Below are 19085 nucleotides of genomic sequence, written 5' to 3' on the forward strand. Positions count from 1 at the left end.
TATTAATATGTCTATTTAAATTATGTAGATTAATATGTATATTATATATATTATATCAATTGAAATAAATAAATATTTATATATAAATATAAATATTTTGTTTACAATATATTTATATATATTTTTAAATATATTTATATACATATTTATATAAATATATATATATTCCAATTTTGTTTTATAATATGTATATTAATATATGGATGTTTAATATATATGAGATGTTTATATATATATCCATTATGGGAGAATTCTTATCTCCTACTTCTCAAAGACAGCCTTTTGGATGAGGTGTCAATTGCCCCAGAAAGAAAAGCTCCCAGACACATATAAGGTGTTCAATATTTTGCATAAGCACTAAAAATATCATTCACTAATCACTACCATATCTTCTGTTGCACTGGAGAAGCCACTGCCATTCAGAAAGGTGAAAAGAATGCTTCGGATGCCCTCCCGACTCCAACTCCAACATCAACCACAATCTGCTACCTAAGCTTCAACCAATCTTTAATTTTGACCAACACCCTCGTCACAGACTTGTCTTTTGCTTATTGTCCACGAGAACTCAATTCTCCAGCAACACTAAGTTGGACAGAAGACCCTCCACAATTTGATTGCTTTCCCAAAGTATCTCTCTTAGCATATTGCCTAGCCTTTTAATAGAAGCACGCATGACTGACAATGCCACGATGATCAGAACAATCTCAACTTTACTAGGAAGAGGAGGAAGCAGCTGCAAAACGCTCAATACATCAATCTTATGCTAAGCTCAAGTCCACGATTCAGATTTTGCTGAGTGCATGAAGTGGGATGCAAAAGAGGTTTGTGATTAACTCAGTCAAACCTTCCAACAAAATAAAACAAGCATACCTTATCAGTCTCAAACAACTTTTTGATGAACAAAAAGACATCTAAAACATATTTTGCACACTTAGCAGTTAGCATCTATGGCTTTCTGCCTCCCAAACCAATTAATCATGATTAACACAAGAATATAAATCGAGCAAAATACGATTTCACATAGTTATAGTCTGAAAAAATGTTAACACAAAAAATTGGTGAGTCCATGTCAATGAGAAACAAGATGCTCTCTATTAGGATTTAATCAACATCAGTTTCTGGTACACAATCATGAACCTACACTTATAAATGCTTGTTTCCATGTATACACCATTTTGTCATTAAATACGAGAAGCAGCTGGACAACCTGCAGGTATTTCAAAAGAAGATTTAATCTAAAGTAGGAAAGCAGGAAAGATTAGAGATGAAAGAAATCAGTTCCACGTTATGCATGATAATCAAGAATTATTGGCTGGCTACTGAAAAGCTTTAGGAATATATCCAATTTATGTTTCACTATTTAGAGCTTCCTAGGAAGCAAAGAGATGGCGCAATAGAATAGATTCTTTTAGCAGCTGCTAATGGGAGAATTAACTGTGTATAAGTAAGCATTGCTTTATGCAGAATCAATGTTCTGAATGCCTTATTCAGGAAAGTACTCGATATGAGGCAGCAACTAAAATTATTGTCATTCAAAAAAATTGTAAAAAGAAACTTACCAACTTACTACAACAAAAAATCTCAGAAAATGTCAACTTTTACAGTTCTTTTGTTAGAGAAAGTCCAAGCTTTTCTGCTTCTCAGACAGTGCAAACCATATGTTCCTTAAGAAAAACCCATTAAATTAGACAACCACATTATTGTACAACAGTAAAATCAAAATCTCACGCAGAAGCTAAGGTTGAGGCCCCAGGAATTAGAGGTCTTGGGTCCTAATCCCCCTGCCCCCTCCACCTTCTTAGATCCCAACCCTCCCCTTCTAGGGGGGAAAAATTCATGCAGAAAAAGAATCCAATGTGCTACTGCTTCACTTTTGTATATTTGTGGTTTAACACATATGACTATAACTCCAAGTACAGACTTCTGCAGACCATCAATGGCATTACAATCCCAATTACTAAGAAACTTATATCCAGAAGGCAACCGAAATCAAGTCATGGCATATTACTCAGGGTAGTAATCAATCTGAGATTAACAACAAACGGCCAAGCATAAAACATCGAGAGGACTATCAACACAGGGGACTAAAAGCATTAAAAACATGCCTCTTCGGCACCCTTGTTTGGACAAAGGAGAATTAATGTTACACAGTATACAGGGAAAAACGAGAAGAAACTCTTATAACTTGAGAGAGTAATCATACCAAGGCAATTCACAGGACTTGCAAACGTAATCAGATTCAGGGACTATAAAGACACTTCCACTGTTGTCACTGGTGCATCCTCTCCAGGTTAAATCTGGTTGTGGAAGTGATACGGAAAATAAGCCAAAAACCAATTTGAAAGGAAGATATCCCCCCCCCCTCCCCCTCTCCTATCAATAACAAGAGCAAAAGCGGTAAAATTAACAACAATTACTCCATCCACAATTAAAAATGCCGCACAAATCATGTTTTTCAATACATTGAAGCCATGGAAAACGTGAAAACACAAAGGAAGAAGAAAAACAAAAACCATTCGGTTAAAACTATCATCATTACAAAACACAACTAGTATTAGTAACCAGTACTGATACTACATGTCTGACTACTGCTTCTTGTTGATGTCATAAAGCACACAAACATCAGCAGCGGTCTTAATCTGAATCACATTCACTAATTGCTTGATTCCCCATCCAAATCCAGCCAACCCCAAAATCCCTGCTTTAACCCAACTCTGTTGTACAGCATTCCCCAAAACAAGCGGCAAACTCTCAATCTGATTCTCGGCAAGAAGAAAAAGCATAATGTAAAGAACCTCACAAGAAGCACAGCAATAACCCATGAACATCCGGTTTCTGTAGTAAGCCCTGAACAGCCAGCTATTGCTGTCCTTGACATCTTTGTGGCTGCTCTTCCCAAGCAAGAAAGTACTGTACATTTGGAGCCAATGGCTGCCGATGTCGAGTGCTAGCAAGGAAATGAAGATCAAGCCAGGCCTGTAGACTTGGGAGAGGATTAGGAGGAGACAGGCAGTGCTGATCCTGTCAGTGACCATATCGAGGACAGCCCCAAAGGTGGATACTTGATTGAATTTGCGGGCAAACCAACCATCCAAGGCATCACAAACGAAGCTGACAAGGTAAAGCAGGGAGAAGAGGATTTTATCCTGGAAGCAAATTGCGAAGCCCACACAATTCAGCAGGATTCTTATGTAACCGATTATGTTTGGAATGTACAGGTAAACAGCCAGTGTGCTTTGCTTTTGTGGTTTTGTTGATTTTGTGCTTCTGCTGTTCGCCATGGATAAATGATGGATTGGTGTGCTTTTCAACTCTAGGACTTCTCAGAGTCAGATTTGGGGTTTTCCTTCCTTCATGAGACAGAAAGAGGGACAACTAGCAGCCAAAACAGGGTGGGTTGGTGGGCTGGTGCTGACGAAGCCGAATAAGGGGAGGGACAGAATCCTGAAGAGTGTTTCAAGTTAGACCATAACAGCAACATAAGCAGAGGGCCCATTTGGAAATGTTTGTTGTTTTGGATCCTTTTATTTATGTTCATAAAATTTTGCAAACAGAAACTAAAGCTGTTCCTTAAAATTATGTTTGCTTTGTTAAAATTTTAAATGTTTTGTCAAATTTGGGCCTGTTATCAGAACACCCAAAAAAAAGTATATCTTTTAGCTGTATCATAAAATAGCTTTACAAAAAAATGTGAATAAATAGTAATTTCAATAAAATACCTTACGAGATTCTCATAAAGACTAGTGTCCGATATTTCCTTGTATTTCCTCTCATCCTTAGAACAGTATAATCTCTCCAATTAATTCTCATACTTCAACTAACAGAGAGAGAGAATCCCCCTGAAACCCTCACCACTGTAGACCTTCCTTTCCCATTATCTCCCCCACTACAGCCACGTTATCCCCTACTGTCAGCATTTAACTGGCAGTTAGATGCTGCCTTCCCCTACATCTGCTCTTGAACACCGTAGTCATCCAATATCTCGCCACAAATTAGGTCAGATTTATTCCTCCGATGTCACAGGTAATTTTCTAGCAATTTGAATTGTTATCAGCAGGAGACTATAGTCTAGTTACTTGCTGTTGTTCTGTTCTTTTCTGAATCCTGATGTTAATTGAAGTGAAATAGGCTATCTTCTCCCTGTTATCTGTTGTTGAAATTACTTGGTAAATCCAATTGCTTTAAGTATAGCTGTTGAAATGATGTATTCATAGCATAATCATATTACAACTGTAATAAATGCTTAAAACTTTCATAAATTGATGAAATTAATTTCTCTTACTACCTAATACTGCTCAAAGCTCCAAATAGAATCCAAGGCACCCATGCATTAATTAGCATAATTTTAAACCATCTAACACCACTCAAGTCTCAAAGAAATACTAGAAAACTACAATTTAAAACTCGGAAAAATCTGAGGCAAACTAACCCTTCTTACTATCCCAATAAATCTGCATATATAATAAAGGACTCAGCTATACAAAATTACAAACTACCGTATATGGCATCCAATTTTCCAATTTGATCCTATACTCATATTCATCATTTGATTCAGCAATCATTTATTCTGTTATTTAAAACTAAACTAGCATAAATCTTCTAATTCTTTTATTTCTTTACAAGTTTTACTAACTACCCAAACTAATTTTGTATATTTTTTTATGACCACTTTTGATAAATACTACCGAATTACTAATTAAAATTTCCATCATATTAGATAAACATCCATATTTTCTTAATTTGCATTATTAGCTTACATTTTTTCAAATTTTTTCTGTCCAAACAAAACATTGGAAAACTAAAGTAATACTCAATTCGATAATTCTTGTATGAGCATCTCACTCGTACGTGTGTTTTTACGTGTGTGAGTAAGTGTGCATGGATCCAAATATTACTATAATTAATTAAAAAAAGAAGAAGAAAGGAACAAAAGGTAGGCACTCTTACCCGGTGCTGGCTGATTTGGTTTCTTGGTGGGAGAAGGAAGGAGGCAGGGGAAGGGGAAGGAGGAGTTGGGCGGTGGATTTCTGGCTGGGGATAATTTTAAAAGACGGACGCCAGCGAAGAGGAGGGGCGAAAAAGGGTGTTTATTATTCGGCCAGTCTATTGGGTTTATTGAGCCGGGTTCAGCATTGCCCCAAACTTTTAACTCAGCCCAACTCGGATAGCATTGATATCTGTACTTGTTAGGGCTAATTATATTTATTTCCATTGAGGTTCGTCTAAACTATCGAAGGACTTTAAGATTTTGGCAAAAAATAAACTTCCCATTAAACGTAACTTCAGTTAAATCTCATTGACAAAATTTGAGAAAAAAATCCAAAAGGCCAGAAGAGTTATGAGTTGCAAGACAGTAATTATGAAACCAAAAAAAAAAAATTAAAGTTACCTAAGTATTCTTATCGCTGGGAACAAACATTATAGTCTTTTTTTTTCTTTGCTACTAAGTTGTTATCAATCAGATCATGTCCTATACTTTTTCTTAAACTTTGTATTCTCTCCAAGGCACAAAGCTACACCATTTGATTTTGATCCTTCTAGTTCGTTAAATTGGCAGACGAGTATTGCTTCAAGTATTGCTTTGTAATCATTGTGACTAATAAACTAAGGTATATTCTCGCTAGATATTGATGTCAGTCTGTCAAATGTCCTGCCACCAATGCTTAGAAGAAGATTTGATAGGCCAATAAAAACAAGGAGAAAAGAGAAAGGTGAAACTTTTGCTATTGGACAAGATAAAAGGTCATCTACTTTATGATATGTTCATTGCAAACAAGTTGGCATAATATAAGAACTTGTGAAGGCTATCCACAAAAACACAAACACTACCTAGAACTCTCTAGGACTGATCTTAGGTAGGTCAAGTTATTACTATATTTGCATTAAACTAAATACAAAATACTTTTACAAACACTTCTAACTGAATGGATCGTGGCAAATTCGTACGCCCCCTCAAGTCCAAACCAATTTTTACAATGGCAGAATTTTAGCTAATGGCATTATGGATGTAAATGTGACTAAGTTACCATACCTTCAAGCTATGGTAAACGAGACTCTGTGATAGCATCCATTTATACCTCTTGTCTGGTAGGTTTATCCATCGACTGGTCACGTCCATCTCAGCGGTGGGATGGCTATAGCAGCCACACAATTACAATGGTTAACATTTGGGCTATCACACATAACTCTGAGTTCTAGGCTAAGCTACGTACGTCCAAAACTTGAGAGGTTTATAACATCAACTGGTGGTGTTAAAAGTAAGTCTAAATCTTTTTTAGTAGAGGAGTCAAAAATTGAATATGAAAAAGTTCAAACTACTCAAGTGCCATTAGAACTTGACTCTATAAAAGGTCATCAGTATTTACTTTGATAAATATATAAGTCAAACTTGAACAAAATTTAAAACTCATTTATTAAAATATTATTTGGGGAACTATAGTATTCAGTTTGATTAGATTCATTTATAACTCATAAGACACTAATAAGGTCTCTTATTTACAAAATTTGATAACTTCTTTACTATTTTTAAGCTCCTTTTTTTGGTCTATTGTGATTGGGTGTTTTGAGAAAGTTGTTTCAAAACTTTTATGGTAGATATGTTTTCTTAGAGATTACTTCTAATAGGTGGTTTTGGAGTATTACAAGGTGTATTTTCTAAGTTTATCACACTCCTCCTCCCTATTTCCCACCACCATCTTCTCGTTCTCCTTACCACCTCTCTCTCACTATTGGAATCTTCGACTAATGTTCTCCCTTCTCATCCTTCCTCCTATGTAATCATCAATCGAACTTTCCACTTCCCCCAACTCTCCTTTTCAATTTCGTAGTCACTGACCAAATTTAATCACCAAAGTTAGAAGGAAGGAGAAAAAGAAGGGGCTACTAGGTAGAAGAGTGGAAATGAAATGGCGATAGGTAGAAAAAGAAAGAGAGAGAATTGTTAAGATTTGAAAGGAAAGACTAGGGATGGGGAGAGGGCTAGGAGATTGTGGGAGTTTAATGGTGAAGGAGAGGACACTCTGGGGGGGTTAAAAGAGTGCAAATGAAATGGCGATAGTTGCAAAAAAAGGGAGGTTGTTAGGTGTGGGAAAGTGAGGAGAGTTGCTATGGCAGAGATTAATGTCTATGTTGGTATACTTGTACTGTACCTTTTCGAGTGTTTTTGGTTGTTTCTTTAGCAATGCCATTTATATGAGTTAAAGAATATATTTTTGAAAAACATATAAATAATATACTTGTATGTGTTACATATTTTTGACAAACATAAGAATCCAAATATATTCATTTTATTTTTCTTTTTTTTTTGCTATTCAATGTGAGGTGAACTTAAAAGCACCACATTTAATTGGTTGTTACATTTGTAAAAGGTGATCTTCAACCCTTACAAACATAAGAATCCAAATATATTCATTTTATTTTTCTTTTTTTTTTGCTATTCAATGTGAGGTGAACTTAAAAGCACCACATTTAATTGGTTGTTACATTTGTAAAAGGTGATCTTCAACCCTTTTAGATGGAGTAAAAATTGTTCTACATATTTGAAATCTTTTTTGTAGTAAATAAATAAATTGCAATAATTGTACTTTCTGCACTTTGACATGAACTTTATTTTACTTCTCCTACTTTGACTAATAGATAAAAAGGATAAGTAGTTTGACCGTTAATCAATGTCACCAAATGGCTATAATGATCTCGAATTTAGTTGATGCATCACCATTTTAGAACAATAAAAAATGAAAATATTCATATTTTATTATTACCACTCTATTGAAGATAAAAATGACATGTTGTGATACACAGCTTGAAAATTTAGAAAAGAAATAAAAGTAACTCATAATTAAAAATTTTATTGTTCAAAGGGATGAGAGTTCAAATTAAAAGTTAAAAAAAAATAAAAACCCTCAAGTTGAATAAGAAAGATCTTAAAGAACATATATCATTATTCCTTTAATAGATTTTTACTTCAAAACATGGTGCAAGAATTCGACATATTCATCACTATCCGGTTACGATCCACCTATTGGCACACACTTTTCTCATAATGAAGCTTTCTTTACACCTCCTACTATGCTAGTTTTCGGAGGTCATTTTGTGAGAACCCGAAAATTTTCTTATTTTTATAGAATATTACTGGAATATTTAAATGATTATTCACTCATTTTCTTCGAATTATTTATTTCGACCATTTTAAATCCATTTATATGGAATGACGCCTCTTTATATTTTTAAAGCGTTTTGTTGAAAAATCCGCTTTTCGAAAATTTGTTTAGTCTGGAACGACGGGTGCACGTTTTTCTAGGCCATACTTGAATCGGGAGTGTATTATTTATTGGAGAATTAAGAACGATCAATAATAGCTTAAGAAAGGTTAATGGAGGAATTAATACTCAATTCACGTGAGGACTCGTAAAATTATTATTTTAAAATCCCTAATTTTGGCTAAATTAATTATTTATTTGGATTTTTGCCACGAATAATATTTTCTAGCCTTTTCAGACCTAAGTACATGGTTTTATAGTTTCGTTATATTTCTAAAGTGTCTCATTTTAAAAATAAATAAAATAAAAATATAGATAAATAAACAAATATTTTCTTATAAGCTTGTTTAGCGAAAAAGTGAAAACGTGTCTAAACACTTTAGCCAATTGGGAGTACAATAAGCTCAAAAATTTGAGACCTATACAATGATCCTAAAATAGACAATTTTAGGTTTAAACACACAAGTAATAGTTAGTGGTACGATTGTTATAAGAATTTCTCAAAGGTTTCAATTTTATTGCGCCTCAATTAGAAATACGTGTTTTCACGTGCGCGCTTAATTGAGGGACTTTGGACCATTATTTTGGGACAATTAAGAATGAATAATATTTATATGAATGTAAGTGCCCTAGAGGTTTAGTGCACTAGTGCAACAAACGTAAGAGAAATCGAACACAAAACGCGCGCGTAGGGCACTAGTTGTAATTGATTTGACGTATTTAAAATATTAAACGTCAAGCGTCTTTTGTACGCAAAGGAAACCAGAACCGCATCTCATTTCTTCTAGCTGCAATGGACGGATAGCTTCAGCCGTAACAGCTTCACCATTCATTCTACAAATTCACCAAATCACTACCAAAACCTCCATAGATTCAACCAAAACTTCACATACACTTAACTCTACACTTGGACAACACTTTAAGCTGAAAAAGGGAGGAGCTTCACGGTTTTCTTCAGGCTTCAAAGGGACCGAAATTTTCTGATTTGAACAACCATCAAAGTAGATAATGATCAACTACCTTAAACTTGTCTTATGGAGGTTGATTTATGCATTTGAGCTGAAATCTTCACTTTAGTAGCTTGTATTGTCGGAAAAAAAAGTGGGCTCTATGAATTCCCACTCTTGGGTTGTTGCTGATTTTGTGCTTGATGAAGTTTATGATATCGGATCAGTGTTTAAGTTAGTGATTTGTTGAAGGAAAACTGCTGGAAACTCACGTTGAGTGCAATGGCCAAGTTTGACCATTTTACCCCTGTTTGTTCGGCCACTTTACTGCAGATATTTGAGGATTTAATGGCTTGATTGTGTTGTTTACATGTTGTAGAAGTTGTGTACAAAATTTCGTTGAAAAATATTGAGTTTTGGTTGATCAAAAGGATTTACTTTCCAAAGCTAGTAATCTGGAAACGGTTGCCGTCGTAACCAAACCAGTGTTCGTGTCTCGTCCATAACTCTGTACTCCGACGTCGAAATCGAGTGCCGTTAGTGGCATTTGAAACTAGACGTTCCCATATTTCCAACGGTATATAATGCATGTTCTGGTTCCATGTGTGTGGACCGCACCACTCATCTGAATTCAGCTGCCCTGTTTCGCCGTTCTGCCGAAATGATTTGATGATGCTGCAACTTTAGGCTTAATTTCGAGCTAGTTGCATGCTGAAACTTAAAACGATTTCTTCTGTGAAATTATAGTCCTATGAATGTATTTTCCAACACCGTAAACCATGCTCCATTCCGACTTAGATCGACTGAATTGTGATCAAAACAAGAACGCTGCTTTGTTTTGGAAAAAGCCTAGTTTTGGACAGATTTGAGATGAGACTGTTGTGGTCTTACTAAACGAAATTTTTGGTGTTAAACACCTACCAAATGTACCATGAATGATCCTTAGACTTTCCTTTTACATATGAACCATGATTGGAGGATTTTCATAGCCAAACGATTGGATTTGGGAAGAAAAGGATTAAAGGCAGATTGCCTTAAGAATTTTTCCAAACTTTGGTTGGTTGGTTAACCACCTTCCCGAAGGTATTTTTCCACGAAATTTGATAGAGAAATACCCTTCATATAGGAGTACCATACTGCAAAATTTGGTGTCAATTCAAGTCCGTTTCGACACTTAACAAAAGGTCCAAAGTCGGAACCAAATCTGGAAATTTTGTAACAGTCTTGAATTTTTCCCAACTTTGAGCTACCATATCTTGGTGCTCGAAACTCCGATTCTCGATCCGTTTATTCTAACCTAAACCTTACTTGCACCTATAATTGAGCTATAAATTTCAAGAGTTGGTTTGCAACGAGTGAATTCTGCAGAATTTCCAAAGTTAGCGAAAAACCAACCCCGGCTCAATCCTGGGTGATCTAGGACAGCAACTTTAAACTCATTTTTGAATACCTTCCATTTAGATTCGTGGAACAGTGTCTTCTAAGAACTTTTAGTAATTTCCAAGAGGTTTCCAACGGTATAAATTTTTCCAATTTTAGACTTGTATCGAGTGAGATACGATTTTTCAAAGATCCATATCAAAATTGAAATTTTCCAACTTTCAAGGAAATAGAGATTTCCAAGAACTTTTTATTCTTTCGACATTATGCAAACATTTTAACCTCGATTTCCAAGATAAAAACCCAAATGCTCCTGTACTTTAAAAAACTCTAATTGAACCTTGATTTAAGAGTAATTGAAGTTCGATTTCGTGGAATTTTCTTAGATTGTACTAGTGTACAATCTTCCTTGATAATTGGGATATATGAATGATAATACGTTATTATTTGCCCAGGCGCACACGAGGACCTTCAAGAGGATCCTACCGTGCACACTTGAACTTCGAGAAAATATTTCTTCTTGATTTGCTCGGTGAGTGTCAAGTGTATGACTATTTGAACTCTATGGACTTGATTCATGCTTGGCTTACCTGATTACATGCTTAGCCTACTTGATTTTGAAAAATGGAGTCGAGTGTGTACTTTATCGCACTCGTTCTCATTTGAAACAAATGATTCATGCTTAACATGGTTTGCCTGATTTACATGACCTGAAATACATGTTTAGACCTGTCAAATGCTTGAATACATGATATGGTATGCTATGGCTGCATACGTCGTTGGAGTGAATCTCCTCGACACTTACATGATACATGGGGGACGTCCAAACTCATAGGCCGACCTTGGAACTCGAGCCGGCATGGGTTTGGTCGGGAACCTCGGTGAGCCATGAGATTCACATGATAAGCTTGATCTATTGGAGAGATCTTGCTTGGCGTCCTCGTGGAGTATTGCCTCATAAATGTCGTGCGGGCCCGAAGCGGTGTATGGTGGACGGATGAGAAGTAAGTGGTGATCTACGGTTTGGAAATATCAACCCGGTTGACGGAGAGTCATCACGGGAAGATATACGAATGAACTGGCAAAGCAAGTGGAACTTAGCTCTTGAGAGCTACCATATCCTTGAATCGTTTCTGTTTACATTTTGTTGGCATTGTTAATTACTTGCAAGTTATCACTTGAACTGTTACTTGGGCTTGTTACCTGAACTATGTGCCTGCATGTGTGTTCTTGGCCTCACGAGCGTTTTGCTCACCCTATAGATTTGTTTTCTTTAACAGATTTGAACTCGGAGGCGTACTGGAAAAAAACCTCCCGATGAGCTTTTGTTTAGGATTTCTATTATATTTTGGCTATGCCCTTGGTTTTGGGTTGTACTTTTGGAATTGAAATGTAACTTTTGGGGCGTGAGGTATATTTGGGAATTATGATGTACTTTGAACACCCGACGTGCGGGCTGGATAATGGATGACTATTGTTAAGTTTGAACGCTTTCGCATTTTCTGTATTTAAGTTATTTACGTGTGTTGGGTAGAGCGATAATAAGCTTGAATGGAATTACTTGAGTCCTGGCGAGAGTTAGGCAGGCATCCCGCGGATACCCTTTGGTTCGCCTTATTAAGAAGTGGGGGCGTCACACATTTCAGTGACACATCTACTTCCATACCCGTATTTGGCTATACATCTGCTGTTGCACCGTCGTCTACAATGCTTGCTACAACGATGTGTCCAGAAATTAAGTTTCAGGATAATCTTGACCAAATGTACCACTTCCTAGAGATCTCGGCTGGTTTCTCACCTGTTTTGCATATGGACGACGACAGTGTTCCCATTAGTGCTCTTTTCCAAGCGCTTATATATGGTTCTTGTCCTAGATGCGGTCAAACTCCGGTATTCGATCCCTCCGTTGATGATGACGATGATCAAACACTTGAACAAGTTCATGCATCACTTCGGAGGTCCGAACGGTTACAATTAGAACGAGATCTACCACACGGGAGAATTCATTGAAAATGTGGCTGTTCTACCACTCTGCGAGATAAGGATAAGAGGCGCGTTGATAGATGATATGTAGATTTTTTGAATTTTTCTTATCGAAACTCTCATTTATTATCAATTAAGTTTATATGCTAATTATTACATTCTATAAATATTGTTTAATGTTGCATTATTTATCATTATTCAAATTAGCATTATCATTAAAAATTTAAAAAGTACGACTTAGGTAAATTTTAGAGTGTTTTTAATAGCATACTAATTATTTAAACCCTAAACTCTAATTAAGCCTAATTTATTATTATTTAAGTTTATATACTAATTATTACATTCTATAAATATTGTTCAATATTGCATTATTTATCATTATTTAAATTAACATTAATATTAAAAAATTTAAAAAATATGACTTAGATAAATTTTATTAGTAATTTAATAGCATACTTGATTATCATCTTAATTTATAAATTTAACATTATTCTAATATCATATATTAAATTTTTGATAATTTTGGTTTATAGTAGAATTTTAGTAATACGATTTAAGAATTTTGATTTTAAAATTAGGCCCTAAACCCTAATTACGCCTAATTAAGGTTACATTTTACGAGAAAAAAACTTGGTTGCGCTGCCTTTTATTAAATATTAAATATTAAATAATAAAAGTTAGGTAAAAAGGAAAAAGGTAGAATGTTAAAAGACAAAACTCCTTTCATGAGCGGCGATCAAAATTCCTTCGCAGCTCATGAAATGAGTGGCGAACCCTTTTAAGAAAAAAAAAAAATTCATGAGCGGCGAAACCTTTTAAGAAAAAAAAAATTAAAACGAACCAAAATAAATGAAAATTAAAAGTATTTTTATTAGAAGCCTTATGTCTCAATTGCAGCGACCCCTTATTCCGAAACCCATCCCAATAGAACCCCAATTTTCTGACCATTTTCAATTTTGACAATATTCCTAGAAAGTCGCCTTAGATTTCGTGCTAGAGTTCCAAATTTGAGTTCCAAATTTGAGTTCACTTCTTGAAATAATATGTATTCAAAAAAAAATCTTTCTCAGAATAACATTATATATTTTTTAAATTTATTTGATGTATATTTTATAAAAAGTTTATTGATAAGATTAAAAGATACATTAAAAATCATGTTTATAATATATTCAAGTATAGAAAATCTTGCAAATAATGACCATCCAAACAAACTTTTTGTAACGTAGCTGTCAAAATAAGGAAAATCTTGCAAATAAGGAAAATCTTGCAAAATTATGACAATCCAAGCTAACTTTTAACAACGTGGCTGCAGTCCTACAATCCAAGCCTGACACAGCCGGGACACCAATTTCCCCTATTTAAACCCCTTCGTCTCTTCTCCATTGCACCGCGTTGCCAACTGGGCAGTCTTTCTTCTGTGTTACTGTTCTGTTTTACTGAACATAGTAACTGTGGGATTTCACTCTTCAAAGCCTCAATCTATTTCTTGGATTGATTTAATCTTGTAGGGATATTCAAATGGGGAAATGGAATAACAGGAGATGGATACCGAGACGAAGGTATAACAATAACAAGAGATATCAAGATTATGATTATGAAGAGCCCCCGCCTTCTCCTCCTTCACCCCATCATTCTCAATCCAATCCTCCTGGTATACTTTTTTCTTTCTTGAATTTGATCGGTGGGTTCTTTTTCTTTTTGAGAAAGATGGGTTCTTCTTGTTTTTGAGAAAGAATTTTTTGGGTTCTTTTATATTTCTTGCTATAATCTTTCCTTCATTGTGTTTCTTATCTGGGGTGGCATTCCTTTTTCGTTTGTTTGTTTCTTTGTTGTTGTTGTTGGTTTATTGATTCTTGATATAATCTTTCCTTGATTGTGTTTCTTATCTGGGGTGGCATTCCTTTGTTTGTTTGTTGTTGTTGGTTTATTGATTCTTGAAAATCTTGGGAGTTTGTTAAAAATTTTGGTTTGGATTTGTTTTTTGAAGTTATGAGTTCACGGTGGAAAAGAGTTACGAATTTATTGAAATGGGATTGAAAGCTAATGTGTTTAATCATCTTTATGTGAGTTGAATTTCTGATCTTTTATGGAAGAATTGCAAGTGGTGGGGCGATGGGGTTTGTAGAATATGAAATTAAATCGATCAGGGGAATAAACTTCTGGTGTTTGTTGGTTTTTAACACACTGTCTCTGTCACACACACATACACTATCTCTTTGCCTCTGTTCTTATGATCTGCGAGAATAAAGAAGCATGCTATATTAGTAGGGCTATATTAAAATTTTCAATTTCTGATTTTATTTGGTTGAAGTAAGTCAGCATGCAAGTATAGAAATTGGAGGAAAAGGAGGGAATTTTGTAAGATTTGTGGACTTAACATGATTGGTAACCCATGATTCAAGGTGATCATTCTGCTTTATGTGTATAGTGATTGGATTTGGTTCTGTACGTTTGGTGCATCCTTTTGTTTTAAATACATCTACACTGAAAAAGGGAGTTCTATATGTAGTTTTTGGCCAATATTCTAGAAGAGTACTCTAGATTTTAGGCATGTATAACCACTAAAAACAAGAAATTCTCTTTGTTTCTCATGATTGGTCATTATGATGCCAATGCATTTTTCCTTGTACCCTCGAGGATAAGAGCTGCATGTTTTTGTGTCAAATAGGCAAATATTACATGAAAATCGACTATTACTTAGGTCTTCAGTTTTGTGATTCTCATAATGCATAAAATTTCCCAAGTTACTGTGTTGTTATTTACTTCTTCAAACTTCTTCCATTCTGATCGAATAGTTTTTGAAATTTGTCTTGTTTGACACTTCGATGTGAGTTTCCCTTTAGCTGATGTTTTTAACTTGGCTTCCCTTGGGTGTTGTCAAGTGGGGTGTTTACCCAAAAAAAAAGTAGATTAGTTACTGTTTAAGAGAAGTTTGGAAATTGAGATTATAGTGAAAACAGTTAAGACCTTAATAGGGAAAGCGATGGATTGGAGGCAAAGTTTACTACAAAAGGAAAATGGTCCATGGCTTATTTATTTTTTAGCACAAAACTACACTCATATGCTTGAGTTCCTTTCATTATTGTTGACTTTGTTAGGTGTTTTCTGATTCTTCATTGATGTGTCCCTCATGAAGTTATGGTACTTGTGTCAAGATGCTGAACTAATTGTTCTAAGAAGTAAATGGAAGTATGCCAGAGCTATCTCAAGTTGGGAAACTTTCTGTTTGTAATAAAACTCGTATGTGTTGCTTACTTAAAAAAAAAAAAAAAAACTGTTTATGCTTTAAGATGTTTTAAAAGATTCCTAGGAATTAGAGTGGAAGTCAGCAAACCTAATATGTAATGTTGTGTTTCGTAACTGAAATTTGTATTAGAAATGAAGTTGCACGTCATTTGAGGAAGCGATGGATGGAAGATTATTTGAAAAAGCAGTGCATTTACCTACTGAGTTTTCCAGCTTTTGTCAAGAAGATGGCATACACATTTGGAAAATCTGGAAGTTTCATAATGATTGTATACTTCCATTTGATGGACTAATTGGACTTAGCAAAAAAGTAAGAAGCAGGTCAACTGGAAATCGTCTTTCTTAGGCTTCCATAGGTAGCATATCAATAGTATCTTAGCATTTAAATTAGAGGGGGGAAAACAAAAAAGATAGGGATGACTATAAAACTTTTAATGGATCTAGAGGGTTATGCAATTACACTCGTTTAACTTACTGGTTTAAAATGGATACATCTAATCCATCTAATCCACCTATACGATTTGATATTATTGTTTCTCTATTCAAGTGCAAAAACTTAAAAACAGAACCATGCTGTTATCTCAAGTTTCACAGTTGCCACTAGTATTTGTGGCTCTATTCAAGTGCAAAAATAGAAAACTTAAAAACAGAACCATGCTGTCATCTCAAGTTTCACAGTTGCCACTAGTATTTGTGGCATGTTGATAAGAAATTAGGACCCCCAAATCAGAGCTATATTACAAAACAATGGAGACCACTGCCACACCAAATAAACAAGAGTAGTAATTATTCATGCAAATCTGGTAAACCAAAGAATATTTGCACTTTTGCTTCCTAATTTTGAAGCTTTTAAATCATGATGTTTCTATGGTTTTGTGAGTAGTTTAGACTTGGATATTTTTCTTACTAGTCACAGGAATATTCTACTGTAACTCTAAAAAAGTCCTGAGGAAGCCTTGTGGTTCATAAAGATATTGTTTTCTTCTTCTTCTTCTTCTTCTAGTTTTCTTGTGATTTTTCATTTGTTTTGAACTTATATGATCATTAAATAATCAGTTTCAGTGGCAGTTGTCATTGGGTGGATGCCAGTCATTTAGAGAATTTTTTAGCAGATAAGAAGCTTAGGGAAGAGAGAAGATGGAAAGCACAATTTAAGGAAAGAAATAAACAATTGTATTTTACGAACATGGCCCACTAAATTATGGCGAGAGGTAAATGGCTTGTGAAGGATCATGTAATAACAACTATGCATTAAAGTCCAACTCTTCCATGTCCCCGAATAAATTGTTTTTAATGGATAAGATCAACTTAAGCCATCATGTATTTATGATCCCATGAACCACTTGTCCAGTTTAACTGTAGATTATTGTTTTTGATTGTAAGCTTTATTTGTTAGTTTGTGAAATTATCCCATGAGTCTGTGAATTAGGAAATCTGATTCTTTCTTTTATTTATTCTAAAGTAATGCAGGATACCAGTGGATCATCATGGGAAATAGATTTCTGCAAGTCTGTGAGAGTTCCATGGCAGAAGGTTGTCACTACCAAAAAGTACATGTATTGCCATGAAAATGTGGTCAAATGGGATGATTCTGCAGGTGAAGAAGCGTTCCATAACGCAAAAAGGAGGTATTGGGAAAAGATTAATGGCCTCCCTTGTGAGACTCCCCTTCCTGATCAGGATGTCTACATTGATGAAATAGACTGGAATCCAAATATTGATGCTAGACTAATTTCTGATTTAGACGGGGAGTACTTTAATCCTGATGAGACAGAATGTGCTGAGAAGTCGGAAAGTGTAACTAACAACGAAGGAATCCTAGACACTGAGGGTGATCCTGGTGACAATCCATGGGAAAGGGGTTCTTCACAGAGAGTTGATAATCAGAAAGGTGCATCATCTAGTTGGGGCCAACATTACGAGTCAATAAAGTTGAAGAATGTCAATGATCCTTGGAAACAAAGTGGCTCTAAGGCAGTTGAGCCCTTGAAGAATAATGCATGGAAAAGACGTTCAGATGAGTCATTGGATTGGAACCAGGAGTCAAATTATAATAAGCAGTCTAGTAATGCTAATATTATTCCTCAAAATTCCTGGAGTCGTGGTTTTGATTTAGGATGTGGTGGAGAAAAGCGACAAAGACAAGATTATTGGACTAGGGGTTGGAAGCAGTGGACCAGTAGTGGTCATGAACCACAGAGATCGGGCAATGCTGTCATTACTTCACTAAATAATTTTGCTTCTCAAACAGGAGCTCCTTGGAACAGAGGCTGGACAAATTGGGAAGAAAAACAGCTAACTCGAAATGATTCTGGAGGCCATTCGTTTTCCAGTTGCAGGAAGAGGGGAGGATCCTTCCAGCATGGACCAAGATACAAAGCTTCTAGATTTGAAACTAATGATCATGTGATGGCTTACCAGTGGCAGAGGGAAAAGTCACAGAAGACTGTTCATTTCTATGTTTGAGGAATAATCAGAAAGTGCTAAAAATGCCATTGTACTTGGGCCTAATGATCTTTTAGTCTAATTCCAGTGGTACAGAGTCATTGGAGTTCTGTCCATCTCCAGCTGTAAATTATTTTTGGTCTAGGTATCTTGTGTCCTATTGCCATACTGCGATTTTTTTGTGGAGTGCTTTTTGGGAGGGCATGAACTATTGTGGATTCTAGGAGCTTCAGACTGTTTTCGTCTGATTAATTTGATTAGCCTGATTGATAAATCAGCCTTTGGTTGCATAAGCTCTCAAGACCAGGGCTCATTTGTATACTGGCTTTTCTGTAAGGTATGATTTTATGCAAGCCATTTCACAAAAAGTTTGTAAAAGTATAAAGTATAATATTTCTTTTTTATTGTCATTTTTTTTTCTAATCATGATCTCTTGTGACAACCGATTTATTATGATGTTTTGTGTGAAGTAGATTTTTTTGCCTGAGTAATAGATACCACTATTTACAACAAGACTGGAGCATGAACTACCTTTTGGCACTTCAGAGTATACTCCTTTTCTACGGGAACAGTTCTAATGTAACAGCTTGTGGGGGCGGTGATTCAATTTGGACTTGTTCATATTGAATAATTAAAGTGTCATGTTATTTGTTGTACTGGCAGGTAGAGTGCAATTTAAATAACCAACCCCATATTTCCAGAGTTTTGATTATCTTTTGATGCTATTAGTAACTGGAAGCAGATCCGTAGCATCTTCTGGCGTTTTAGGTGGTATTGGTGATTTATATCCTGTTTATTGAATTTTGTGGATGTAAAGTTCTAGTTG

The 19085-nt window shown here is 35.3% G+C and overlaps 2 protein-coding genes and 1 long non-coding RNA gene across 4 annotated transcripts; 1 reads left to right on the top strand and 2 right to left on the bottom strand.

Moving 5' to 3' along the window:
• Window positions 1-618: 618 nt before the first annotated feature.
• Window positions 619-2350, bottom strand: LOC140035311 (uncharacterized). The gene is made up of 2 exons (XR_011839352.1): window positions 2204-2350; window positions 619-844 (listed from the first exon to the last, which is right to left on the bottom strand). It is a non-coding gene; the product is annotated as an uncharacterized lncRNA (long non-coding RNA).
• An 85-nt stretch (window positions 2351-2435) lies between these two features.
• Window positions 2436-5105, bottom strand: LOC113727214 (probable CDP-diacylglycerol--inositol 3-phosphatidyltransferase 2). The gene is made up of 2 exons (XM_027251243.2): window positions 4948-5105; window positions 2436-3444 (listed from the first exon to the last, which is right to left on the bottom strand). The coding sequence occupies exon 2, from the start codon at window positions 3279-3281 to the stop codon at window positions 2586-2588; it is 696 nt and encodes a 231-aa protein (XP_027107044.1). The 5' UTR covers window positions 3282-3444; window positions 4948-5105; the 3' UTR covers window positions 2436-2585.
• Window positions 5106-13876: 8771 nt separating this feature from the next.
• On the top strand, window positions 13877-18669 carry LOC113727215 (uncharacterized). 2 transcript variants are annotated; one of them, XM_072075770.1, is made up of 2 exons: window positions 13877-14249; window positions 17277-18669. In XM_072075770.1, the coding sequence occupies exons 1-2, from the start codon at window positions 14087-14089 to the stop codon at window positions 18278-18280; spliced, it is 1167 nt and encodes a 388-aa protein (XP_071931871.1). In that variant the 5' UTR covers window positions 13877-14086; the 3' UTR covers window positions 18281-18669. The 2 variants fall into 2 exon arrangements, with proteins under 2 accessions (XP_071931871.1, XP_027107045.1); XM_027251244.2 differs by having other exon boundaries at window positions 13879-14219.
• Window positions 18670-19085: the final 416 nt, after the last annotated feature.

The sequence above is a fragment of the Coffea arabica genome, chromosome 2c (assembly GCF_036785885.1).
Source record: "Coffea arabica cultivar ET-39 chromosome 2c, Coffea Arabica ET-39 HiFi, whole genome shotgun sequence".
In the NCBI taxonomy this organism is placed as follows: Eukaryota; Viridiplantae; Streptophyta; class Magnoliopsida; order Gentianales; family Rubiaceae; genus Coffea; species Coffea arabica.

Excerpts from the sequence above, each read along its gene's own strand:
- LOC113727214 (XM_027251243.2), bottom strand. The coding sequence starts at position 3,281 with ATGGCGAACAGCAGAAGCACAAAATCAACAAAACCACAAAAGCAAAGC.
- LOC113727215 (XM_072075770.1), top strand. The coding sequence starts at position 14,087 with ATGGGGAAATGGAATAACAGGAGATGGATACCGAGACGAAGGTATAAC. Across the intron at positions 14,250-17,276 it reads TTCTTTCTTGAATTTGATCG|TAATGCAGGATACCAGTGGA; the intron begins GTGGGTTCTTTT and ends TTTATTCTAAAG.